This window comes from Portunus trituberculatus, chromosome 16, assembly GCF_017591435.1.
Source record: "Portunus trituberculatus isolate SZX2019 chromosome 16, ASM1759143v1, whole genome shotgun sequence".
Classification (NCBI taxonomy): Eukaryota; Metazoa; Arthropoda; class Malacostraca; order Decapoda; family Portunidae; genus Portunus; species Portunus trituberculatus.
The window spans coordinates 3,722,860-3,748,129 of record NC_059270.1 but is presented as its reverse complement, the minus strand read 5'-3'; the positions used below and the strand labels follow the sequence as shown (position 1 = coordinate 3,748,129).

Here is a 25,270-nt window from a genome sequence, read left to right as displayed (position 1 = left end):
GTAACAAGATGCAAATGCTGCGATGCCACTTATTTATTTTAAAGTTGTTAATTATAGTTCTAAAGTATACATGAAAAGTTCTAGAATGGATTATATCAAGTGAATAAATAACAGTTAATCAAAATATCTGAATACTGAAGAAATCATACCACACTTTCTTTTTTATTTAGTCTAAAGCATTATGGAGCAAGATTAATAGATTGCGTAGAGGCATTGCATCATTATCAGTGTCAGCATCAGCAACACTACCGCTCTTACCTGCAAATAATTTTCATCATAACTAACACACGACAATTAAAAAGCGTAGTCTGAGCGCCACTGATCGGAATATTTTGTGATCAGAAATGAGAATAAAATGCATAACAATAATTTGATGGAAATGGTCAATGATAACTCACGTCTCGCGAAGGAATCACAGACTTTAAATACCCCACAAGAAATTAAATAATACAAGAATACCGTAGCAGTCAAACCTCATTCTATCAACTGGGTTACTGATCACTGGCTCATTGCAATAACCATCCGTCTCTCTCTCTCTCTCTCTCTCTCTCTCTCTCTCTCTCTCTCTCTCTCTTGAAGGCAATCACAGCATCTACTTACCATAAAACACCTTTCTACTTACCATAAAACACCTTTCCTATGTCCCAATTCCAACATACAAACTTCCCTCTTTGATAGGAAAACATTCACTTATTTCAAGACCTCTGACGAACAAACAACTCAGGACTGTGGTTTTTGGTTTCCTATATATATATTCTTCTCATGTAGGGTAATGTTGTGGATTATATAGCGTACAAAGGGGGTGGACCGTACAAGCAAGATGTATTAGAAGAGATGAACGCACTACGGCATTATTGGAACCGCTGACGTCACTATGTGTATTGTTTACGTCTAGTGTTGTGGTGGTGTGTTCACGTGTGGCAGATTTTATCAGTAATTGTGTACTTTTTCACGGGCTTTGTATTACGATATTAATAGTTAAATGGGTAAAGCAAGAGTGTGCGCTGTATTTGGATGTAGACCTAGTAAGGACAGCAACCTAAGATACCATAAATTCCCATCTAATGTTAACCTTGCTAGTCAGTGGATATATAAGTGTTTCCGTTCAGACCATATTAATATTAAGTATGCTGTGGTTTGTGAACGACATTTTAGTTCAGCCCAGATTGAACGAAATCTGAAGTACGAACTTTTAAATTTGCCGGTTCCACGAACTGTGAGAAATTTAAAACAGGATGCAATTCCTGATCAGAATCTGCCATCACGAGGACACAGATGCCAAGGAATCGGCCCTCCACCAGCATTTAAAGGTAAGAAATTGTGTATTTTTGTAAAAAAAAAAAAAAAAAAAGCGTATGATAGGTGCGAAAAAAACTGTTTAATGATTGAAATGGTAAGGGAAAATAAATATTTTCTGAATGTAATTGAAATGTGATGTTACGCATGTAATGATATTTAGTGAACATTTGCAGTATTGTACGTGTGTTGTGAAGTTTATAATCGTGCAAGGTGATTGTATTTTTTTTTTTTTTTTCAGAAACAGTTGTAGGTATGGGTGTGCATCGTTCGATGGTGTACGGTGCACCCCCACACTTGACATACTGTTCATTTGGGTAGTTATTACCAGTTACTTGATGACTTGTAATTTCACTTGCAGACTTAAACATGCCCAGGACGTTTGTGCCAAAGGGGGAGAGGCAAACAGGCAGAACTACTTTCAAGGAGGCTTTTCAGTACCATGTGGAAACAGGATGCAGTATCAGGGAAGCTTCCAAGAAGTTTGGAATGAAAGTGATCTTACAGGACGCAGTCAGTAGATCCAGAAAGTTATCTGATGGTAAGACCTTTGTCCCTCTCCATGGTAGTCCCCACAAGGTCTTCACAAAGGAGCAGGAGACACAGCTTTGTGATTACGCCATCAAGATTGCAAAGAAGACCCAGCTCCCAGCCAAGAAGCTCCGTAAGCTGGCTTACCAGTACGCACTTGCCTGTAAGTCACCATGCATCCCGTCAGCCTGGGAGAGGGAACAGTGTGCCACTAGGGACTGGTACTATGCATTCATGACTCGCCACCCACAGCTGACTCTGAAGGCTTTGGAAGGAATGCCCATTGCCAGGGCTGTAAGCTTCAATAAGCACAGTGTGGGCATGTTTTTTGATGCTTATATTGAGGCTATGGAAAAATACAGAATTAGTCCTGACAGGATATTCAATCTTGATGAGAGCAGTCTAAGTACCGTAATGGAACCTTTAAAGGTTGCCTGTGAGAAAGGCAAGCCAGTAGCATCGCAGATTTCTCATGAAAGAGGAAAATCAATGACTTTCGTGGGAATTATAAGTGCTGGAGGTAGTTTCCTTCCTCCAGTATTCATAATTCCAAGAAATCGCTGGGATGACTCCTTTATGAAAGGGACACTTGCAGGATCTAAAGGTGTCCTCAATCACAATGGCTGGATGAATGGGGAATGTTTCTTTCAAACACTAGAGCATATTCAAGAAAAGACATTCTGCAGCCCAGAGAACAAGATCCTTCTAATTATGGACGATGCAGAATGCCATATGAACATCAAAGCCATTGAATATGCAATGAACAATGGCATAGTGATTGTGACTCTGCCATCCCATACCACTGATAAATTACAGCCATTGGATGTTGCTGTCTTTGGGCCCTTTAAGTTGCATATGCGAGGACTATTGAATGACTATTCCCTCGTGCATCCTCAGACCCACATTACAGAGCACATGCTCCCAGGTTTTGCCTCCAAAGCATGGATTAGAGCCTGCACTCCCTTAAATGTGATAAGTGGATTTTCAGCTACTGGCATCTGGCCAGTAAATAGAAACATATTTCCTGATGAGGTCTACAGGAGAGCAGCTGTCACTGACCAGCCAGAACCACCACTGGACAACGATAGGGAAGACCACACTGCTGTAGCCAGCCCTACCAGCCACCACCCAAGCAATGCAACTGAGGAACCTGTCATTTCAGTAAGCATAGTTTCTTCCTCCACGGTGTTTGACTGTCCTCCACCATTACCCTCTAGGGACAGTAGTATTACTACAGCTGCCATTCCATCTACCTCCAGCGCGGGCCTATCACCACAAGACATTCGTCCCTATCCTAAGGTTGCAGCACGACCTCGAGGGAAAGAGAGGAAGAAGGTCCATGCATGCATCCTCACAAAAAATGAGGCCATCGAGAACCTCCGAGAGAAGAGCAAAAAGAAGAGTGTGGCAAAGAAAAAGAAAAGTTGCAAGACCACAAAGAAAAAGCCTCAAGAGCCATCCAGCAGTGAAGATGAGGACAACCCTGAAGTGGTTCTGGATGACTCATCTGAATATTCTGATGAAGTGGATGGTGAAGCAGAAGACCAGCCCTATCCATTTGTGCAGGAGGCAGAAATAGGGGACTTTATTTTTGTGGAATGTTGGTAAAATCCTCTCTATTAAGGACGACACCAGCTATAATGTAAGTTTTCTCCGGATCAAGTCTAAGTTTGGTATTCCAGACAACTTGTGTTTCCTTCTAATAGAGGACACAGCAAAGGTATCCAAAGAATCCTGCAAAGGTGTGTTGATGCCCCAGCAAGGGCGTACTCAACGACTTTTAAATATGGTAAAGCTAAATGTTCCATTGTATTCATTTAACATGAAATGAGGTAGGCCTAGGAGTGATAAATTTACAAAACTGACTTTATTTTTCCAGTGTTTTCTTAAATAAACAATATTGGATGCACATTTGTTTTATTTCACACATCAAAATATCATTCATAAAACTTCATATTGTTATTGCAGGAACGAAATGGACATGTAATACTGATTGCCAAGATAAGGCCAAAAAAAACTCCTCCTCTGTTGCTTGTTCATTAATAGAACACTTTAGATAATGTGTTTGTTTAATTTTAGACAGTAATATCTAATTCATTATAATTTGTAATGAATTTTTGGGGAGTGAAAATAGCATGTATGGCACACCCCCATAGTATGTACGGATCACCCCCAGTATGGGAGTGATCCATACAAAATGGAAATTTTTGGTTAAATAACCAAAAAAGGTCCCTAGTTTTGTATTGATAAATTTAGTTGTGTGTCAAATAAATCAGTTAATGCATTTCCTGACTTCATAATGTTCAAAATATTTCCTGTCAGAAGCCATGTTTTGCAGTGCTGAAGTATAACTTAACAGAGTATTACATTACTTCAACTGCATAATGACTGCCATATTGCCTTTGCACACATCACTGAAAAATAGTAAGTAATGATAGTGTGTAAGAATCTTTGGACACTTACTGACTATATGTCCTATGTACTAATGCACTGCATCTCATATCAGTACCATTTTCTTTGGTCTCTTATCAGTCAAAAGGCAGGAAAAGGAATACTAACATTAAAAATGTAGTTTAGTTTGGTTTATTTATAGTTTTACACAGTGGTGATGAATCCTGTTACTCTTGTGATGGTGAAGGGATACCATGAGTATAATAACTAGTAATTAAAGGAAACAAAATTATTGGATTTCTATTGCAAACCTAAAAATACCATGGCTAGAAAACTAATGACAAACTGGTCTGTAAAACATGTAGGACTTGTGGTTAAGGAAGGACTACAGTGTACATGAATGTTTCAAGAGAATAATGAGCTGAATGGGTCTGTTAGGAACATCATTCTACGGCAAACAGCAATTCTCGCTTAAGATCATGTAACAAGGGCACTTTTCTCACCAACATTACCCCAATCTGATTTCTGATGGTTGGCTGGCTCTATGAAACATGGCGCGTGCACACACACACACACACACACAATAACAACAATAAACCACACAACAGTCTATCTAAAGCTGGGAAACAGTGGAAATTGATTTGACTAACCTTACAGTTTTAAGCATTCAACTTCATTCAACTCTGCAGAATATAAAAACAACAAGAAATGAGGAAGAGGAAGATTGGAGATAAAGATGCTAATGTTCATATCTTGTTACCTTGTTGGACAAAATATTTCCTCAAATCATCATTAAGTACTCAGGATGAGATCTATTCCATGATAGTGGATTCTTTCACACCACATTTATCAAATCAAGGTTTGAGTCAAGCCATAATTCTTAGCCTTGACTTGAGGTAAGCAAACACACTGAAAGGAGAATGAATGAATATTCACACAATGATAAACTTTAATTAATATAATAAACTTAAATAAGAATCTTGTATTTTATGTAGTGTACTACTTATGGAGTGTTATTAATTGTTTCTTTTAATACTTTGTGAAAGCCAGATATCATTTACAGATTGAAAGGCTAAGAAGTTGCTCTCAAAAACTGAAAGCCTGTTTTCTGAAACTACACTGCTCTGCTTTTGAGAGTAATGTTGTCGGAAAAAGTGCCCATGATACAGCCTTTAAGAATACTTTTCTCCTGCTTCATTACTTAAATATTAATGCCTACAATGGTTTGCCTCTAATGCCTATACTATCAAGCATTCATCAGTCTGCACATCACAAATAGTCATTCATTTCCCACAATGTCTGACCAGTAACCACATGACAGGCTAATGACCGAGTGATGTTGATGAAACAAGTGATAACCCTGATTGTGTTACATGAGTGAATTACAAACTGTCCCTGTAATAGATGAATGACTGCTTGGTGTTCAAACAACAAATGGATGACTATGTGAACATGGTGTCCAAAGGTGATATCACTGAATGCAGGTGAATGATTGCATCAGAAATGGTTGGCTGCATTTACACCAAAATCAGGGAGGATTCCTCACCCTCTCCCCATAAATAATAATAGAGATGATGAAAAAAAATTAATTAACTAGAAAAAATAATAATGATATCAATAACAAATAAATAAAGCAATAGGTGAATAAATATCACACACACACTCACACTCACACACACACAATGAGTATAACATGGCCCAGGTATACATACAAATATACAAGACTGCACTCCCACCCAAACGCCCAATACGTATCCATCCAGACACAATGTTTGTCCTGTGATGTGACACTTTCTTCTCACTCACCATTATTGATTCTCAAGATGGCACAATCAATAAACATTCTGGGACAAATTGGAACTTTGATAATAAGTCCTCATTCTTATTTCATTCAAAACAATTCTGACTAAAAACTGGTTAAATGCTGCCAACCTATCCCATATTATGGTATACAAATATGTTGTATACCTAAATTATTTTGACTCATCATAACAATAAAGAATTTTATACATCAACAGTTGCTAATAAATATGTGCAGTGGTGCACCAAATTTCAAGACATCACAATATTCTACGATTAGACATACTATAACCCCACAATGGACTGTTCTTTTGTCACTTCTCAACTTTTATAAAGACGGGTTCACACACGTCAATTTGTGACTCAAATTGCAAGTGGGTAGTTTCAAACTGAATATCAGTGACTAGAAAAACCAGTCATAAAACAAGACCAACATGTTGGTCTTGTTCAGTTGATCAGCTTTGTTTATGTTGTGATGTCACAGAGAGAGGTTTGAAAATGTGGTGTCAATGTAAAGAAGATGATGATGGAGTTGGTGAGAGAAAAAGAGCACATCTGGGACCCTAAAAGTGAATTTTACAGCAAAAAAAGACTTACACAAATTGATGTTTGATGAGATAGCTGTCACTCTCCAAGAACTGTTTCCTCTATGCAGAGTGTTGCTGGTGAGAATTGAATACTTGTGATGATTTAATTTGATCGTCACCGGAGAAAGATATCTTGTTGGCTAGCTGCTTGTTTACAATCTCTTCCCACTAACCAGCCAATACTTCCCAGTCGCTATGTGTGAACATGTTCCGACTAGAAAGGCTCAGTCGATACTTCTAATGACTTGCAATTTCAGTCGCATATTGACACGTGTGAACCCACATTAATACAACAACAAAATCATTATATTTTTCACAGCTGGAGGCAGAGGTATGTTTGTATGTCTCCAGCTCAAACATGAGGTAACTGAAATAGACTGACTGACTGACACATTAGATTCTGAGCTAATTGACAAGCCAGTAGCTTGTAAGAATAAAGACAATGTAGATAAACACATAAATGAATAATTGCATAAAAATACACTTATTATCATTCAAGCAAATGAAGAAATCATCTCGAGTGTATCAAAAGTATCAGAGCTGATGTTGTTGTTGTCAAGCAGTCAACATCAATATCATTTATAGGAAAAGTACATCTTGTAAAGGCATCAGGTATGTATCTGGACAAGTCTTTGGCTAAGCCTAAAACAAATAACTTCTTCCCTCTTAAGAAGTGTCCTATCTTTTACAAACTGAAGTCTTGTGTAATTTTTGTGACTTTAAGAGGAAAACTTGGTGCACCACTATGTAGCAAATTCTTCAAACTATACAGCATATATTAATGAAAGTAAATAAACTTATGCATGCAGTAGTACCTAGGTATACATTCCCTTTGAAATTAGTCTGACTTGGTATACATCCTGTTTGGATACAGAAATATATGCTTGGTATACAACTTATGTGCTAGAATTTGTATGAATCAAGACAAAGACACCACTTCCCACAAGGAATGCTGCCAAGTTGGCGAGTTTCCCAAACAGTCACATTTCTGAAACATCTTGAAAGGAAGACAAAAGCAATGTTCTCTGTACAGATTTTTAGTAAAACTCAAACTTGGTGAGCCTTAACTACGTCTAAGCAGGGGAAAAGAGACAGAGAAGAAAAATAAAAAGAACACCAGAATTCAGAAACAATAACATCTCGACTCGTCTCTGTGCGGCAGACTGAGTTCTAATTCTAATTTATTTTGCATTTATTGTATTTGATGGCACATGAGACATACCATTTATCATAAAAATGGCCCAAGAAATCACCCTGTGTCTTATGTGTGAATGTAAGGCCTCAATTAGATTTAATTTTGAAATTTCCTCCACCAGTTTACCTGAAGACTTACACCACTGCACTATAGGCAGGGGTGCTATACCACATTTTCAACAATAGTATAATGTAAGGGAATGTTGAAAATGGCACTGTTCAGTGACATGCCAAGTGTGTTAATTGTTGACATATTGGCAGCTGGTCCACATATTGTAGTCTTTGTATTCTCTGTGACTAGAGCAGTACCTCTAATTCATTACTGTAATCACATAAGGTATTTTTACTATTGTGATTTCTTGCTTTTTTCTTTTATTTCCTATGGGAAAATTTGTTAGATATCTGTCCTACTTGGTACAAGTCCAAATTAAGGATGTATACCAAGGTACCACTGTGCATACATCGCAGTCAAGTAACAAAGAAAAATGTAGGTAGCTGTACATACTTATTCTGAAAATATGCACGGAAAATAAGCTACTGAAAGCTAAACAATATAAAAATAAGAAAAGAAAATATCATAAAATTTCATCAAAGTTGAGAAACTCACAAGGCAGTTTCTCAAGTGATTGAGAATGGTATGACCTTTCAAAATCACATGGTAAGAAATAAATATGTTGAAAACTACTTAAATGGAGGTAGTGACATCTGTGTGGCCTTCAAGATTTTTTTGTATTTCTTGGCTGTATTTGATGTGCAAATACACCATCACCACCACAAGCACCAATCACAGGTGTTTCAAAAGAGCACAAGTGCAGTACTGAAACAATTACTATTAGGTGTTTGGGTGTGAGCCAGCATGTGAAGAATGCACACAAACATAACAGCCATCTGGAAAGATAAAAATGTGTTATCAGTTTATTTTTTCTCTCATTTTGGTGTGTGAATGCACGGACACACACACACAACAACAGTTATATGATTTATATATATATATATATATATATATATATATATATATATATATATATATATATATATATATATATATATAGAGAGAGAGAGAGAGAGAGAGAGAGAGAGAGAGAGAGAGAGAGAGAGAGAGAGAGAGAGAGAGAGAGAGAGAGAGAGATAAATTAGTGTTTATGAGTATGGGGCTATGAGGGAGGAATGAACTAGGACACTGTCATGATGCAATTGCCAGCAGTCTGAAACTCCTAAATTTGGTTTCAGCCCATTCTTCATACTTGACATTGAAAATCAATGGAATAATTAATCTAACTTTGAAAATGTTTCATCTGAACAAAGAAAGCAAGCCACATGTCTATTTCTTGGCCTAAAGTCGGATACTTTTCAACAGATCTGATAAAGCCACAGCTAAGGTCATGAAAGTTACCAAATAGTGTGTGGTGTACAAATAAATACAAACATATTAGTATAAAAAGCCAACACACCTCACTTTCGAAGCAACTTGCTAACATTGAGTATGGCCACAGTAATGTTGTCCTGAGAGCCTCGGTGAAAGGCATGCATGGTGAGCGCCTTGGCACCGTGGTCAGGCTCATGGAGGTGGTCCCTCACAAAGGCAACTGCTTCTTCATTGGTCATCACATCCCAAAGCCCATCTGTGGCCAGGATGATGAAGTGGGCCTGCAGAAAGGAGGAAGCTTTACTCATCTCAAGTCTTGAAAGAAGCCTCAGGTGGGAATCACTACATACATACTCATTATTGCTATGAAATTAACAGTAAAGACTCAGATTTATTGTCAATACTATTTCTGTATTTTGTAAAATCACATAAGGTATATACACAAAGTATTTACATCATCAAAAGCAAGCTCTGTGTAAGCTGCAGATGATGTGCCATGAATACATTGTCTGAATTCAAGTGTACTGTGATAATGCATATTCACAACACCACATTAGTTATTCTGACATGTACTACTTTACCACACCCCATCACCCTTCACTCTTGATGCATCCTAATCCTATAAAAAACCCATCTCACTTATCCCTAATTGATAATTAGTCATCCTGTTCCTTCCACTAACACAACTCCATCTCCTTGCCCCAGCACAGAATCACCACAACAGTATCCCTTCACTATCAGATCTGACTCATCCTGTACAGTGCTCAATTACTTTTCCATGCATCTACTCACATACAGACTTACCCTGTGGTCTGTGAGGCTGAAGGTCAACACATCGGGCTCTGCAGTGATGAGTTGCCGTGGCTCCTTGAGGGGGAAGTCTCCAAGGGCACGAGAAGTGGCCAGCACCCCTGCCACACGCCACACCCCTGTGAAGGTGATGAAGCCCCCAGCCTCTTTGATGCGACGTCGTTCTTTCAGCTTTATGGGGAAGAGAGAGAGAGAGAGAGAGAGAGAGAGAGAGAGAGAGAGAGAGAGAGAGAGAGAGAGAGAGAGAGAGAGAGAGAGAGAGAGAGAGAGAGAGAGAGAGAGAGAGAGAGAGAGAGAGAGAGAGAGAGAGAGAGAGAGAGAGAGAGAGAGAGAGAGAGAGAGAGAGAGAGAGAGAGAGAGAGAGAGAGAGAGAGAGAGAGTGTGTGTGTGTGTGTGTGTGTGTGTGTGTGTGTGTGTGTGTGTGTGTGTGTGTGTGTGTGTGTGTGTGTGTGTGTGTGTGTGTGTGTGTGTTATTCACCACAGTCATCTGCTGGTCACCCAGCCCGTAGTGACCAATCATCAGCTAGGACTGAGACCATACCACACTCCACACACCGGGAAAGCGAGGCCACAACCCCTTGAGTTAAATCCTGTACCTATTAACTTCTAGGTGAACAGGGGCTACACATTAAGAGGCTTGCCCATTTGCCTCGCTGCTTTCCGGGACTCAAACCCGGATCCTCTCAATTGTGAGTCGAGTGTGCTAACCACTACACTATGCAGTGTGTGTATTTACCTAGTTGTAGTTTTACAGGGCCTGGGCTTTATGCTCTTGTGGCCCCGTCTCCATATCTACACTTATCCAATCTTACTTTAAAAGTATGCACACTCGTTGCAGACACTACTCCTTCATTTAAACTGTTCCACATCTCAATACATCTTTGCGGGAAACTATATCTTTTAACATCTCTCAGACATCTTCCTTTTCTCAGCTTTTTACTATGCGATCTTGTGCTTCGGATGTCATATTCTTCTCTCAGGATCAGTTCTCATTATCCACTTGGTCCATTCCGTTGATCAATTTATAAACTTGTATCAGGTCTCCTCTCTCCTTCTTTGTTCCAGGGTTGGTAGATCCATAGCCTTTAGTCTCTCCTCATATGTCATCCCTTCAAATTCTGGAACCATTCTTGTAGCCATTTTTTGTAGTCTCTCCAATTTCCTTATGTGTTTCTTTTTATGAAGGGTCCACACTACTCCTGCATATTCCAATCTGGGTCTTATTATAGTACTTATCAATTTCTTCATTATTTCTTTGTCCATGTAGTGAAATGCTACTCCAATATTCCTTAGCAAATTATATGTTTCTCTAAAAATTCTATCAATATGGCTTACTGGTTGATTGTTTTCTTCCATTGTCACTCCTAAGTCCTTTTCCTTTTTACTTTCTCCAGTTCTACTCCATCTCCCATCTTATAGATTCCACAGGTTGTCTTTCACTCTTTCCCATTTCCATGACATGGCTTTTGTTCACATTGAATTCCATTTCCCACTTTTTACTCCATTCCCAGATCTTATTTAGGTCTTCTTGCAGTATTTCACAATCCTCTTTTTGCTTTATAACTCTGCAGTTTCGTATCATCTGCAAACAGATTTATGTAGCTGTTCACTCCTTCCGGCATGTCTTTAATATAAATGAGGAAAAGTATTGGTGCCAATACTGAACCCTGCGGTACTCCGCTTTCTACTGCTCTCCACTTGGACTTCATATCTTTAACTACTGTCCTTATTTCTTTCTCCGTCAAATAATTTTCTATTCATCTCAATGTGCTTCCTTTTAAGCCACCCTTCTCCTCTATCTTCCATAGCAGTCTTGCATGTGGCACTTTGTCAAACGCCTTTTTTAAATCCAAATAAATACAGTCAACCCATCCCTCTCTCTCTTGTACTCTATCAACTATTCTAGAATAGAAACTCAATAAATTAGTTACACAAGACCGTCTTTTCTAAAACCAAATTGGCTATTTGATATTAATTTGTTGTCTTCAAGGAACTCGATCCATTGTTTCTTTATTATTCTTTCACACATCTCGCATATTACACTAGTTAGTGATACCGGTCTGTAATTTAAAGGTTCTTCCTTCCTTCCGCTCTTATATATGGGAACCACCTCAGCTCTTTTCCATTCTACTGGTACTGTTCCATTTTCTATTGAGCATTTTATGATGTTGTATATAGGACTTGCTAGTTCTTCCCTACATTCTTTCAGTATTCTGCCTGAGACTTCATCTGGTCCCATTGCCTTCTCTTCATCCAGTTCCTTCATTAACTCTTTTATTTCAAGCTTGGTTACTTTAATCTCTTTCATATAGATTGTCTCTCTATTACCCTGTGGCCTTTCAAATTTGGATTCCTTAGTAAAGACCTCCTGGAATTTATTATTTAATAGTTCTGCCATACTTTTTGGGTCTTCCACCATCCCGTTCTCTCCCTTTAACCTTTCTATTGTTTCCTTTGCCTAATTTTTCCATTTATGAATCTGTAGAACAATTTTGGTTGCTCCTTACATTTTTCGACAATGTCCTTTTCAAAGTTCTTTTCCTCTTCCTTCCTCACCTTAACATATTCATTTCTCGCTGCCTTGAAGTTTTCCTTATTTGCTGGATTTCTATTTCTCCTCCACTTTTTCCATGCTCCATCTCTTTTCTCCTTTGCCCTAGCACACCTTGCATTAAACCAATCTTTCTTTCCTTCTTCTTTAGGTCTATATTTCGCATATTCCTGACTCCTGTTTTGTATATTTCCAAAAATAAGTTATACCTTTCTTGCATCGTCTCTGAGTTTTCCATTTCCTCCCAGTTTACGTTTTTAAAATAGTTCTTGAGATTCTCAATATCAGCCTGTGTGTGTGTGTGTGTGTGTGTGTGTGTGTGTGTGTGTGAAATCATGTTTCAATATGAAGTTAATGACATGCAATACCCTATCTATAAGTCCTACAATATGAGAGAGAGAGAGAGAGAGAGAGAGAGAGAGAGAGAGAGAGAGAGAGAGAGAGAGAGAGAGAGAGAGAGAGAGAGAGAGAGAGAGAGAGAGAGAGAGAGAGAGAGAGAGAGAGAGAGAGAGAGAGAATGATTTGCAGTTCTTACCTGGTTGGGTTTGTGGTCAAAGGAAAGAGGGATGGTGGAGCCCTTAAGGTCGGCCATCACAGCCCTTGAGTCTCCCACGTTACCAATGACTAGCATCTCTCCATCAAGTACTGCCACCACTGCTGTTGAGCCTGTAGGGTGTAAGGGTGCGTCAATGAAAACACCAGATACACAACAAAAGGAAAGGTGACAGAAGGAAGGACAAGGAAGCCAGGAAAATAAAGATGTGGTATACCTACATTACAAGATAAAAGAAAGATGGAAGTAAACTAAGAAAATTTGGTTATCTGTAGCTCGTACCCAAAGACATCATGGAACATTGTGCAACACTGGTTTAAGACACAGACATCAGGAAAGGAGGTGAAAGAGCAGTGAAGGTCAGAAGACAGAGGCAAAAGTAGGAAGGACACAGTGGATAATGACAGCAGTGCAAAGGTGGAAAGGAGAAGCGGCAGAGAAGCTCACCTGACATGTCTGTGCGGGCCTTGCAGTGAGCTACTACCTGTCGGTCCACAGCCAGGATTTGGTCGGTTAGGAGGCGAGTGTAGTTAATGTTCTGCAGGACATCAATGTAGCAGGAATCATTCTGAATCCCATTCCCTGCCCCACAGCCTGATCCAGTCCCTGCTACCTCCTCCTTCTTATCTTTAGAGGCTGTGGAGGCCAGGGATGTCCGACGAATGTTAACTGAGCTGTAAGTGTCGTCCTTCTTCAAAGACTCTGTGTTACTTTCAGTGCAGTGTGAGATTGATGATGATGATGATGATGAGGAAGAAGTGGTGGAACAGGTGGAGGAAGCAGTGGAGCAGGACATCGTGGTGGTGGTGGTGGTGGATGCTTGGGTGGCAGAGGTGATGGAATTAAGGTTCTCAACACATGAACCTCCTCCCGTCACTTCAGGCGCTCCTGTCGCAAGTTTGCTGTCAGTTGTGGTGGTGGATGAGGCTTTCTCTTGTGCATCCTGACCCTCTATTCCCCCTGGCTTGGCTGCTAGAGTATTTGGAACTTTGAGCTTGTTATTGTTGTTGTTATTGTTAGCAGGGCAGCTCTCCTTGGCATCCTTGGTTTCCTTTGAGTCATCCTCGCCACTCAACCACCGCTTCTCTCCCTTGCTGTTGGCATTGCAGTTTCGTGTCCTGTTGTTGCTCTGTGTCTTGCAGCTGCCATTATTGCTACTGCTAGCATTGCATGTTCCAGCTGTGGATGTCTGGGTGCGCAGCTGTTTTATTTTACTGATGGTGTTTTGAAAGAGGTTGTCCTTCACAAACTCAGCCGTATACTGCAGGGAGAGAAAGAAAGAGAAGGAAGGTGAAAGGAGAGTTGAGAAATGAGGTACAAAACACAAAGTAACCCAGGCACTAGAAGTCTTCAGAAAACTCTTAACATTTAAAACTACATAGAATGAAACATTATGATCTTATATATATGTATCAAAAGGTTTCAGAACAGATGTGATGAAATATGAGTAGAACATTTTTTATCATTTGATGTCAGAACTATAACATATACTGTGTTGATTACAGCTTTACACCAAGTCAACATCCCCTGCAGAGAAGGGCTAACTGACACAAGGTAACCACCATTACACACTTATAAAATTATCTAGCCAAAAGTATTGTCATCTATCTTAGCCTCCAGGTATCTTATGAGGGAAAAGTGAAGAAAGAGGTTCATCAAAGAAATGTCTGAGGATAGTACATACAAGCTTGTTCCATATTACAGTTTGAGAGCTAAGGTGGTTTATCCATGATGTGCTATAATAGACCCATTCCACTTCCCTGCAGCTTCACCATCACATGTAGAAGCTCAAGATCATGTCACCAGTCAGTGTCACCACTTAAGTCTTTATAGTGAATCTCCAGTCATGCATATCCATTCTTATTACCTCTATAAACTTATAATCTATTCAAAGCCTGCACACACACACACACACACACACACACACACACACACATTTTGTCAATAAATAAATAAATAAATAAATAAATAAATAAACAAATAAATATAAATAAATAATATATATATATATATATATATATATATATATATATATATATATATATATATATATATATATATATATATATATATATATATATATATATATATATATATATAGAGAGAGAGAGAGAGAGAGAGAGAGAGAGAGAGAGAGAGAGAGAGAGAGAGAGAGAGAGAGAGAGAGAGAGAGAGAATGCTTGAGGTCGTTAATTTCTAGAGAGCCAAGACACTGTCACTGAGGAAGAGAGGGAGAAGCGTGACGTAAGAAGATGGATGGTTGCCAAGGCCCTCTGACGTCTCTCTCAGCAGGAATACACGTTTTGAGAGAGAGAGAGAGAGAGAGAGAGAGAGAGAGAGAGAGAGAGAGAGAGAGAACGGCGGGGGGAGGGAAGAATATCTTGTCTGATTCCACTTACACATTTACTATATAATAAATAAATAATAAAAATAAAATAAATAAACATTTATAACGGAAATCAGTTCGCAGGAAGGAGGCCCAGAATTATTTGAAGACTGAGAGTTTTCAACTTAGTGTAAATATTCGCTGATACTAGAAGGCACAATCTCATATAAATAAAACGTTATACGGATTTACTGACTACTAACTTTGTTTGCGACCCAACAAAGAAGATGATGACAGGCCAGACTCCTGTATTCGAAAGTGTGGGACAAAGCTTCATTGCGATGGTTAGTAACTGGTGGTGGCACCGCAAGCGATAGCAAGGGGAAAACCTTTGACAACATTTAACGTAAACAAAAATGCAGACCTTCCTGATATCTCGGAAATGCTTTCATCGCACTCCTCTGTGTCCGGGAACTAACGAACACACCGTCGTGGCGTAATGCCAATCCGGCACTCGCTGCAAGAAACATGCGCACACACCTTTCTAAGATATAAATATTTCCCCGGTAGTGCAAATAAAACATTGAGTTCCAGCTGTTTGATACGTCAGTTAACAATGATATAGGTTGATATATCAATAAAATTTACGAAAGGGAAATTCAGAAATGTGACATACTATGTAGGTATGTATATGTTAGTAACGCCAGCGCATGTCAAAGCCTCATTCTCAAGCGCGAAGGCACCTTCACAAAGGAGGTTGCAGTTGGTTCTGGGGGATCCAGTCTAGGCCAAGGCTACAATGTCATACTTCCCCTTCTGGCAATGCATCCCCGCCCACGACGACGCACGCTCCTCCACGTGACAATATCAACACCTTTTGTGGCAACCGCGTCAACCCTCGCGCGAGCGGCACAAGTTCTTCCTACATACCGCTTCCCTTTAAACAAAATCTCTCACGAGGTTGTCTACTTTCCCATTCTCTCTCATAATTTCAGTGCCTACACATGTTACTTTAGTACACTCCCTTCTCAGTCGTTACCAAATCTGCCTCACGTTTCCCCCTGCTACACACTTCATAATTTTATTGAGGTGTAGGGTGCCAACATTTATTTTCACAGCTAACCTATATAATGGGTGCTTCGGGTAACAGTGACATTAATTTTTTTTTTATTGTCCTGTGTGCCTTGCTGCCAAGAAAGAAACCGTGCAGGTGGGTCACGTGAATGTGGATCAGGTGAAACTTCGCTATTATGGAGAACGGGAAAGCCAGTGCAGATGTACGAGTATTACTGGTAAAACACTTTGCTTGCTTTCCAACTATATCAGGCAGAGATTTCTTTAAAGGAAAGAACCAAAACGTATGTAGGGATAAAAATAAAACGGAGGGGATTCCCAGACACCACGTTCCGTACTTCAGTCAGTCACGTTACAGATGTACGGGGAATAGGTGACTCCTGCCGGGGAGATGAGTGGAGTTGTAGCCTGTAGGTCGGGAGAATGTTCATCGCAATGGCTCTTCCTGACGCGTTTTCTTGTTTATAGACTTATTGGTTTCTATTATTGTTTCTATTTATTTTATTTTATCTTTCTTTCCAAAATATATACAAAGTTTTTAATTTTATTTAATTAACTAATTTATTTATTTATTTTATTTATTTTTTATGCTGTAGTTGCCCGCGAGTGCGGGGCCAAGCCACACTCCTATCACATGGAAAACAACTTGTGGTCCACGCTGCCGCTAATGATAATGATGACTACTATAACAATGAAGAAAGTATTGCATCTGAGTGCAACTAAGGCCACGTGTTTAAGCCATATCATAAATGCCCCCATTTACTATATCCTAGGCAGTAAAGGAAGGAGGGACCACACGCAGTGCCGCATATTTGCAACATTAACTTCCACCATGTGACATTCAGAAGATTTGCCCACAAAAGTTAAAGTAATTACTTAGTGGATACATGGAATATAATGATATATGTACTATCTTGTATTCCAACCTTGGCCTCAGAGAATTATTCATAGCAAAGTTCATCTAACCAGAGTGTTTAGCGATGAAGATGTAAAGGGATATAAGACCAAGGGGATGGGATGAACAGCAAAGAACCTGTTAGACAGATGAGGGATGTAGTGTATGGACCAAGGAAAAGTTATTCTCGATATTAAAGGTACATAAGAAGCACAAAATTCTGCATAAGTTATCAAAGCAAAAAAAGACCCCAGAAAGGTTTTTTTTTTTTTTTCTCCAAGTTGGTAGAATGTTGACAAAATTAAGCCAAGCCAAATCAAACTAAGGGTAATCTCCACAGACACCAATGATTACTGCATAGGTTATTACATGATACTAAGAGGAGATGCGGGTTCTGATTTTAGCTTTGGTGAAAGATCAGTAGGTTTAGAGTTTACAATGGCACCTTCTTGATGCAGTCTTGTTTATAGCTTCTTCTTGGAATCTGATCTACTCCCTTGTTTCTCTCCAGTATCACTTTGTTTTCCTTGCAACACATATTTGAGACCCTCCACCAGAAATAGAACCATGGAGTTGCCCTTCTTAGTAGCATGGCTCATTGGCTTTGGAGTAAGGTAGTACAAGTGAAAGCTCTAGAGGAGGGATTTCAAAGAATTTTGTGTAATAATTCACAAAATTTAGATTCTTTTGTAAGTTAAAAAACTGAACTCCTATCATGCCAGCTTATGAAGAATTTAGTGAAATTGTAGAGCCATAGATGGATTTGTCTGTATCAAGTTGAATGAGATTATTAGGTCAGGTACAGGACAGGATGGATCTGTTACGGTGCATTAGAGGCAATCCAGTCTTTATGTCAGATGCTGGTGTCGAGTTACAGGTATTGTCCCTATGCTAAACTTCTGTTACTCATGCTTTTTTTATTTATTATTATTTATTTATTTATTATTTTTTTTTTTCATGTTACTGCCTATAGCGCCTGTAGGCATACTTGAAGAGTACATGTTTAGCTTCCACCCATTAGTGGCACAGACAATTTTAATTATAGTGGTACCATTATTAGGACTCATATCACCACCCAAGTGCATCTTTGGTGTAACCACCTAGAACCTGGGTATCATGGTGACATGTACAAGACAATGAAAGTTTCAGATCATATAACAAATATTGCGAACCACTTTCTCTAAACATACTGATTTGACATTCCACCTGATGTTTGCTGCAATGATTGCACATTGAGTTAATGCTGTTCTCTGCCTTTGTGAGGACACAGCAGGTTGTTTGGCACAATGGTATCTAAGCATTATTATAATGACACTCCTAGAATAATGATTCTATCATCAACTAACCTGACCTGACCACACCTCCTATTTAATAGCAACAATATCTTTTGAGTTAATGTGTTACCACACTAACAAATGACACTTTCATTTGTTTGCCACAGATTTTCATATCAGCTAGTAAATGTATCAAATAAAGTTGTTAAAAGTCATTTACAATACAAATTTGTCAGTGTGACAGTTACAGTAAATACAAGGTCATCACAATTATATTTGGGTTGAGGTCCATTAATGTACAATCACCAATATGGACTATTGCACAGAGGTAGGTCAGCTTCATTCAGTATTATACATTATAGCAAGCTCTTCCTCATGATTAATTTTTCTTAATAGAACTATTGTTGTGACTGTCATTATACATAAACTTTGAGTTTTAAGTCATAAATTTATCATTTATGCACACTGATACCTTTATAATATATATAGTGCTTACTGTTTCATTCAATTCCAGTCAACACTATTATGTATTAACAAATATATGGTAGCTATTATTCAAGAAAAGCCCTAAGTTAGATGACTGAAAACAAACACAGTGAGGCCACAACAGATGTGGGGTCCTGGTTACACTATTGGTCCACATTTGATGCAATTCATATTAGCCTTTCAATGACAGCAATGGAAGAAAATGGTTGCAGTTCTGACTCGATAGAGATGAATCCTTAAAAAATTTGAATAAAAAGTTTCCAGACTACTAATAAGTTTCAAATTTCTTATATATATATATATATATATATATATATATATATATATATATATATATATATATATATATATATATATTGTATAACTGAAGGTAATAAATACATAGACCAAAAGATATCAGAAGAATAATGAATAACAAACAACTCACTAAAGTAACAGTGCTACCCAGCATAAACCTCTCTGTAGTTAATTGCAATCCATCCTCCCATTAGAGTATGACTTTAAAGCAAATGCAATTAGCATTAGAATATTCTGGGTTAGTACAGAATTGAGTATTAAATACTGACTTGTAATCAATCCCTATAAAAAGAGACAAAATGTCTGTTTGTCTTCAAGCACTTGAGAGATGGTTGGATTGGCTTTTGTCAGACATTTACAAAACTTATCTATATGAATACATCTTACTCACAATATATTATACAGTACTGTTTTACATCTTTCTTACAGATTCTTACTGACCTTATACCAAAATACAGTCATTCAAAGGATGCACACACAAACATTCACAATGAAACACATCACTACAACCACCAGAGAATGCCATTCTTGTCATCAGGTGAAACCTTCTGAAAACTGTAACACAAGTGTACAGTCATCTTTCTCATAGATAAGAAGCATCTGTGTAAAATTAGTGCTCCCAATTAGGGGCATCCTAGAGCCCCCCACAACCCAGATTAAGTATAGAAAGCTGCATGCAGTATGTATTTTATGGTGTAAAACAGCATACCCATAATGACCATCATAAACTTTACAACAACAATTTGAAGAAAACTGTTCATTGCTTAAAATGCTCAGTAAATGTTTAGAAAAAACCACCAAAACATTTTTTTTCACATCTGCTGATGCATTCTTATATTCTCTACTTAATTGTATATAAGATCTAGTAAAATTTTATTTATCTATTTTTATTTACATGGATTAGGATTGGATGCAAGTGATGATGAGTCCCATCCTCAAAACAAGCTTCCTATTGGGGAGCAGCATCCATGGGTGAGAGTGAGGCCTGAGAGTTCACGTGGCTTTGTCATACTTGAATTGGTTGGCTCGACAGTACCTATTTTCTTGGCCCAGCAATTAAGATCATTCCTACACTGAGAAACCAGCACATAGGTGGCTCTAAAATCCTTAGTGTCCCATGATGAAAGTCACACACAGAAGTGAAGGATCAGATAATTTTACCTTGGAAATGTTGTATGGTCAAGTGCTTTCAATGTCATGATTTAGTAGTTACATGACATTCAAATATAAATGAGCATCAATATCTAGTGCTTACACAAACCTGTCCTACAATGTTATGTTGTTATATTTAGGCAATTAAAGTTACATTGATATACCAGTCTTGAATTGAATTTTACATTTATATAACAAAGCCTTGATGTGTGGAGTCAAAACAAAACTTCAAATGGCAATAGTGGTCAGCTGGTCAGGACAGGAGTGTGTTGCCACTTGCCACCGACATATGTTCATAATGAAATGTCCTGTAATCATGACATTAATAACATCTGACCATAGAACACTTCCTACTTAGAATGACATAACATAACATAACATAACATAAATAATAGGATAACAAAGGGCCACCAGGGCCCATCTAGGTTATCCTGTATCAGTGTGACTTGCCTTACTGGACACAGTGTATATTAGGATAGTGGATAGAAACATAAGAGAATACCACAAACTCACCTGACCTCCATGGCCGTCAAAAACTCCAAGGAAGGACAAAGTCTTGCTTCCAACATCCACATCCTGAATGACACAGTACCGATCCTCCATGGTGGCTCTGCGCCCCTGCAGGCCATACACGCCCACAGGTCCATCCTGCAGCTCCCACACCTCAGAGCCAGAGGATGCACAGGCTCCACTGAGATCCAAGCTTCGCAGGGTAGTGTCAGCCACTCGGTGCAGCCCTAACACACGGTGGGTGCGGGCTAGCCACTCCCACACGAGATGGCCACTGTTTTGTAGGGCCACACTCCCCACAATAGCCAAAAACACTATGAATAAAAAGGGTCCCGGCTGCAACATTTTACCCTTGAATGTTTCTCCAGGACCTGGAGTCACCATGTCCACCAACCCTGCAGAAGTGACGGCCAGGTACCGCCCCAGCAGGTGCACGTGAGCCCAGAACACCTCGCACAGCACCTCACCCTCCAGCTGGTCGTCCATCGTTGCTACTGACTAAAATAACCCGCTTACTGCCACCACCCAACCCGCCCGCCCACAGGGCGCGCCCCGCCCACTCTCGCTGCCAAACACAGAGCACTTCCCAACCCTGGGGCCAATGTAGCAGGTCAGCTCCAATCACTCCCTCAGGTCAGCTACAAGGACCCTCGGCCTGCTGCGTGACGTCATTGTTTATACGATGTCCTGCGGGATCACATATTGGGTGTGTTTGGCTTACATCTTACTTTTGAAAGAAACTATCTGAATATTAGAATAGTACACATGCAATTTTTTGAGAGAGTAAACGCATTCAAAAGCAAAGTTATGATTCTTTAATTTCCTTCCTGAAGGATGAAATGGAGTCAATTTTATTTTACGCATTTATATTTCACTAGGTTTATTTTCAGACTGTATATACCACACAGCAGTATGCAAGTCACTGTGTGATAAAGTCACGACAAATGTATATGTTACACACAGATACACATAAGGCGACAGACACTCGCGCCGTCATATACAAGGAACATAAAGAGAATCCTTGATCATAGACGCAACGCACAGCTCACTTTCCCTTATCTTCATGACTCTATATATATGGTACGAACCATTAAGCGATTTTTCCGAATAAGAGATGCCATCGTCATTAAGGAAAGCATTATCGTTAAACTTCTCCAAGCAGCGAGAGATGCTTTCAAACTTCAAACACCAAATGAACCACTGAACTGAACGGCCCGCAAATGTAGCTCTTGGACGGAATGGTCAGTCCATGTTTCCGCCTTTTCCTTCACTGACACCGGTAGCTTGTCAAGAATTATCATTTCAAGGAAAGTGTTGTATAGACTACGCTATCCAGCATTCTCCCCCCTCCGTCCCTATCCCCCTGTAAGCCCTTCTCTTGGGCGACTCATACACGAGTTCCCTGTGACTGAAGATGCGGTGCGTTTCTCACGAGAGCTAGGTGGGTTGGCCTCCCTCGGTCTCTCTTTTACTCTTAGGAGATGAAGCGACCGGCTGCTTCATCTCCTCATCCTGGAGGAAACAGCCTTGGAGATCTTCTATATTTGCTCTGTTATCAGTCTATTATTCTTCAGAAGGGAATTGCGGTCCAAAACTTCCTTCCTATACTTTTTTTTTTTTACTTATTTTCTTCCAAGAGGGCTTTCCATAACCCCCTAAGTATAGCTTTATCCATTTTCTCAATGAAATATCTTTCATAATTTCGTATATAAAAGTTTTTAGCTTTGTCTATCTATTCTCTTCAAGGAGGGCCTTTTATAACCTCCTTGCTCTATAGCTATGTCTATTTTCTTCCAGGAAGGCCTTCCATAACTTCTTATATGTTTTTTGCTTTACTTATCTATTATATTCTAAATAAGAAAGCCTTCAATAACCTAGATTTTTAACTTTATGCATCTGTTATTATTTCTATTATTGTTATTATTATTATTATTATTATTATTGTTATTATTATTATTTTTATTTACAAGTCTCAATCTGGCTTGGGCACAGCTGAAAGGTGAAACAAAGGCAAGAAATGCTGGGATGGTGGTTGGAGGCAGAATAATAATTCTATAAGTTCAGTAAAATGCTGAATGCAATTATTATTGTTACTATTATTATTATTATTATTATTGATTTAATTTTTACTAATATAGTTACCCTTATTATCATTGTTATTATTACTCATAATAACAATAATAATAATAATAATGTCCATCTGGTAAGCCGGTGGTCTTTTCATGGTGTGCAATGATGAGCCAGTAACTCCACCACGCGACATATACCAGACAATGAGCAGCTGGGATAGCATCAGCTACTCCACCACCCGCAGCACTGAATAACACAGGCTCTCCATGGAGGTGAAGCCATCGTGCTCCTGCAGTCTCATCACCTTCTTGAAGTTGTTGCTGTAGTTCCAGAATGGCATGAGCTCTAGCAGGAAGTTGTTGGTGACGGGCAGGGAGGCAGCATGGCTGAAACACAATTCATGGGCAGTGTTGAGCAGGTTGTCTTGCCTCTCTTTGCCAGGTGCACCGATGCCCTCCACCAACTCTGTCCCAAGTGCCATCTCCAGCCAGTTGGTGAGGGCGATCTGCACCTGTACTTGGTGAGGCTGGAAGAGAAGCACCACCATAGGGCAGACTAGGTGTGTGGAGGGGTTGCTTGGCCATTCCTTCTCATCTCCTTCTCTTCCACAGTGAGAGTGCACATGTTGAAATAAGGCTGAGGCACCGGTGTGTTTCGCAGGTGGAGGTTCATCTTCTCCAGCTTGGCACCATCACGCCATAACCTGTTCTTGCCCTCCAGTGTCCAGATACTCCACCTCGCCCTGCAGCCTCATCCTCGCCTCCAGCAGCCTTGTCTTCAGTGCTGGTGGGAGGCGCTTCACCACTGTTCTGTCCACCAGCTGCCCTATCACCAGGTCAGGCTGGAGGAAGTTGTACAGCCTCAGCACAAAGGAGGCAGGGATATTGAAGCCAGGTTTTAGTTGTAACTTCATGAGGACCTGCACGTGATTTGGAGTGACATCCTGCCGTATTGTCATGTGGTACAGAAGGGGACTTGCCATGGAGCTCAGAGTAAGGGAGCTTATGAGGTTGTAGTGAGGACTGAATGATACCAAACTCCAGCATTCCCTCCATCCAACACTGCACCGCATACTGCCAAAGAACACTCACATCCTTGACAGCAGCAGTTGATACTGTCATAGGCACAACCTACATGGGAAAGTCCTGCCCCTTCAGAATAAGACAGTACAGGAGGCGCTGGCATGTGAAGGAATCATAACTGTTGGTAAAAATAACTTTCTGCACCAGAGTCAGGATAGTGGAGGGTTGCAGGCCCCTCAATGCTTCTTCCTCCAGTTTCACTATGGCTTCCTTGATTTCTGTGTGTGGGAGATCCCTGGGACAGGTGCTGACATTTTTCATCAGGAAGTCCACCGCTTTGTCCACCTCCTCCAGGGACATGTCTGTGGCCTAGAATGTTCAAATGTTCCCTCTCTCTTGTTTATCCTTCATTGTTATTATTACTCATAATAATAATAAAAATAAATAAAAATAATAGTAATAATAATAATAGGGGGACATTTTTTTCCCCTTGTAACCAGAGTTATTTAGTTATCATATGCCAACTTCTTTTATTGTTTGTATTGGGAAATGTATTACCAATGAATAAATTTCTGGTTGAGTATTGTCGTTATGATTAGTGTTCATGTTTAGAAGAGTGAGGAAGTGCCAGTTGGCACTGTACATGTGGGAAGGTGGTAGGAGGTGTTTAGTCCCGCCATATATATATCAAATTGTCTTTGCAACAAACAGACTTGGAGAAGGCTTGGTTTTCTCTGATCCTTACTGCCTCTGGGATAGCCTTAAGGGACTAGATACTGCTCAGGACTAAGTTTGGCAAATGAACCACACAGGGAGGATTACTAAAGAAATCTGGCCTTGTCACCTGAGTTTGAAAGATGTAAGCGCTTAAGGGAAGCTTATACTGCTGGAGTTGTGTACTCTAGTCCACGCTGTCTACTAGCTTAGGATGTCGCTAACAAAAGAGGCTGCACGCTGCCTGCCCAACCTGCCGTAAGAATGGAGGGACAGTATGTCACCCAGGTGCTTCGATGGGAGTGTTTCCTCGCCGACAGCCTACGGGAAACCCTGGATAAATCCTGTGTCGGGCCTTTGTGTGGCTCATG

The 25,270-nt window shown here is 39.6% G+C and overlaps 2 protein-coding genes across 3 annotated transcripts; one reads left to right on the top strand and one right to left on the bottom strand.

The window, feature by feature from the left end:
- Positions 1-851: 851 nt before the first annotated feature.
- On the top strand, positions 852-3,736 carry LOC123504448. Its single transcript, XM_045254960.1, has 2 exons — positions 852-1,310; positions 1,658-3,736. The coding sequence occupies exons 1-2, from the start codon at positions 983-985 to the stop codon at positions 3,433-3,435; spliced, it is 2,106 nt and encodes a 701-aa protein (XP_045110895.1). The 5' UTR covers positions 852-982; the 3' UTR covers positions 3,436-3,736.
- A 658-nt stretch (positions 3,737-4,394) lies between these two features.
- Positions 4,395-21,727, bottom strand: LOC123504450 (probable protein phosphatase 2C 56). Of its 2 annotated transcripts, none has more exons than XM_045254961.1 (6): positions 21,097-21,727; positions 13,527-14,340; positions 13,062-13,192; positions 9,970-10,146; positions 9,251-9,446; positions 4,395-8,687 (listed from the first exon to the last, which is right to left on the bottom strand). In XM_045254961.1, exons 1-5 carry the CDS (start codon positions 21,577-21,579, stop codon positions 9,252-9,254), a joined length of 1,800 nt encoding a protein of 599 aa, XP_045110896.1. In that variant the 5' UTR covers positions 21,580-21,727; the 3' UTR covers positions 4,395-8,687; position 9,251. The 2 variants fall into 2 exon arrangements, with proteins under 2 accessions (XP_045110896.1, XP_045110897.1); XM_045254962.1 differs by lacking the exon at positions 21,097-21,727 and adding an exon at positions 15,669-15,821.
- Between the last annotated feature and the right edge of the window lie 3,543 nt (positions 21,728-25,270).

Coding starts and splice junctions, on each gene's coding strand:
- LOC123504448 (XM_045254960.1), top strand. CDS start 983: ATGGGTAAAGCAAGAGTGTGCGCTGTATTTGGATGTAGACCTAGTAAG. Junction 1,311..1,657: donor CCCTCCACCAGCATTTAAAG/GTAAGAAATTGT, acceptor TTTCACTTGCAG/ACTTAAACATGCCCAGGACG.
- LOC123504450 (XM_045254961.1), bottom strand. CDS start 21,579: ATGGACGACCAGCTGGAGGGTGAGGTGCTGTGCGAGGTGTTCTGGGCT. Junction 13,193..13,526: donor GGCCCGCACAGACATGTCAG/GTGAGCTTCTCT, acceptor TACACCCTACAG/GCTCAACAGCAGTGGTGGCA. Junction 10,147..13,061: donor TTGACCACAAACCCAACCAG/GTAAGAACTGCA, acceptor TTCCCCATAAAG/CTGAAAGAACGACGTCGCAT.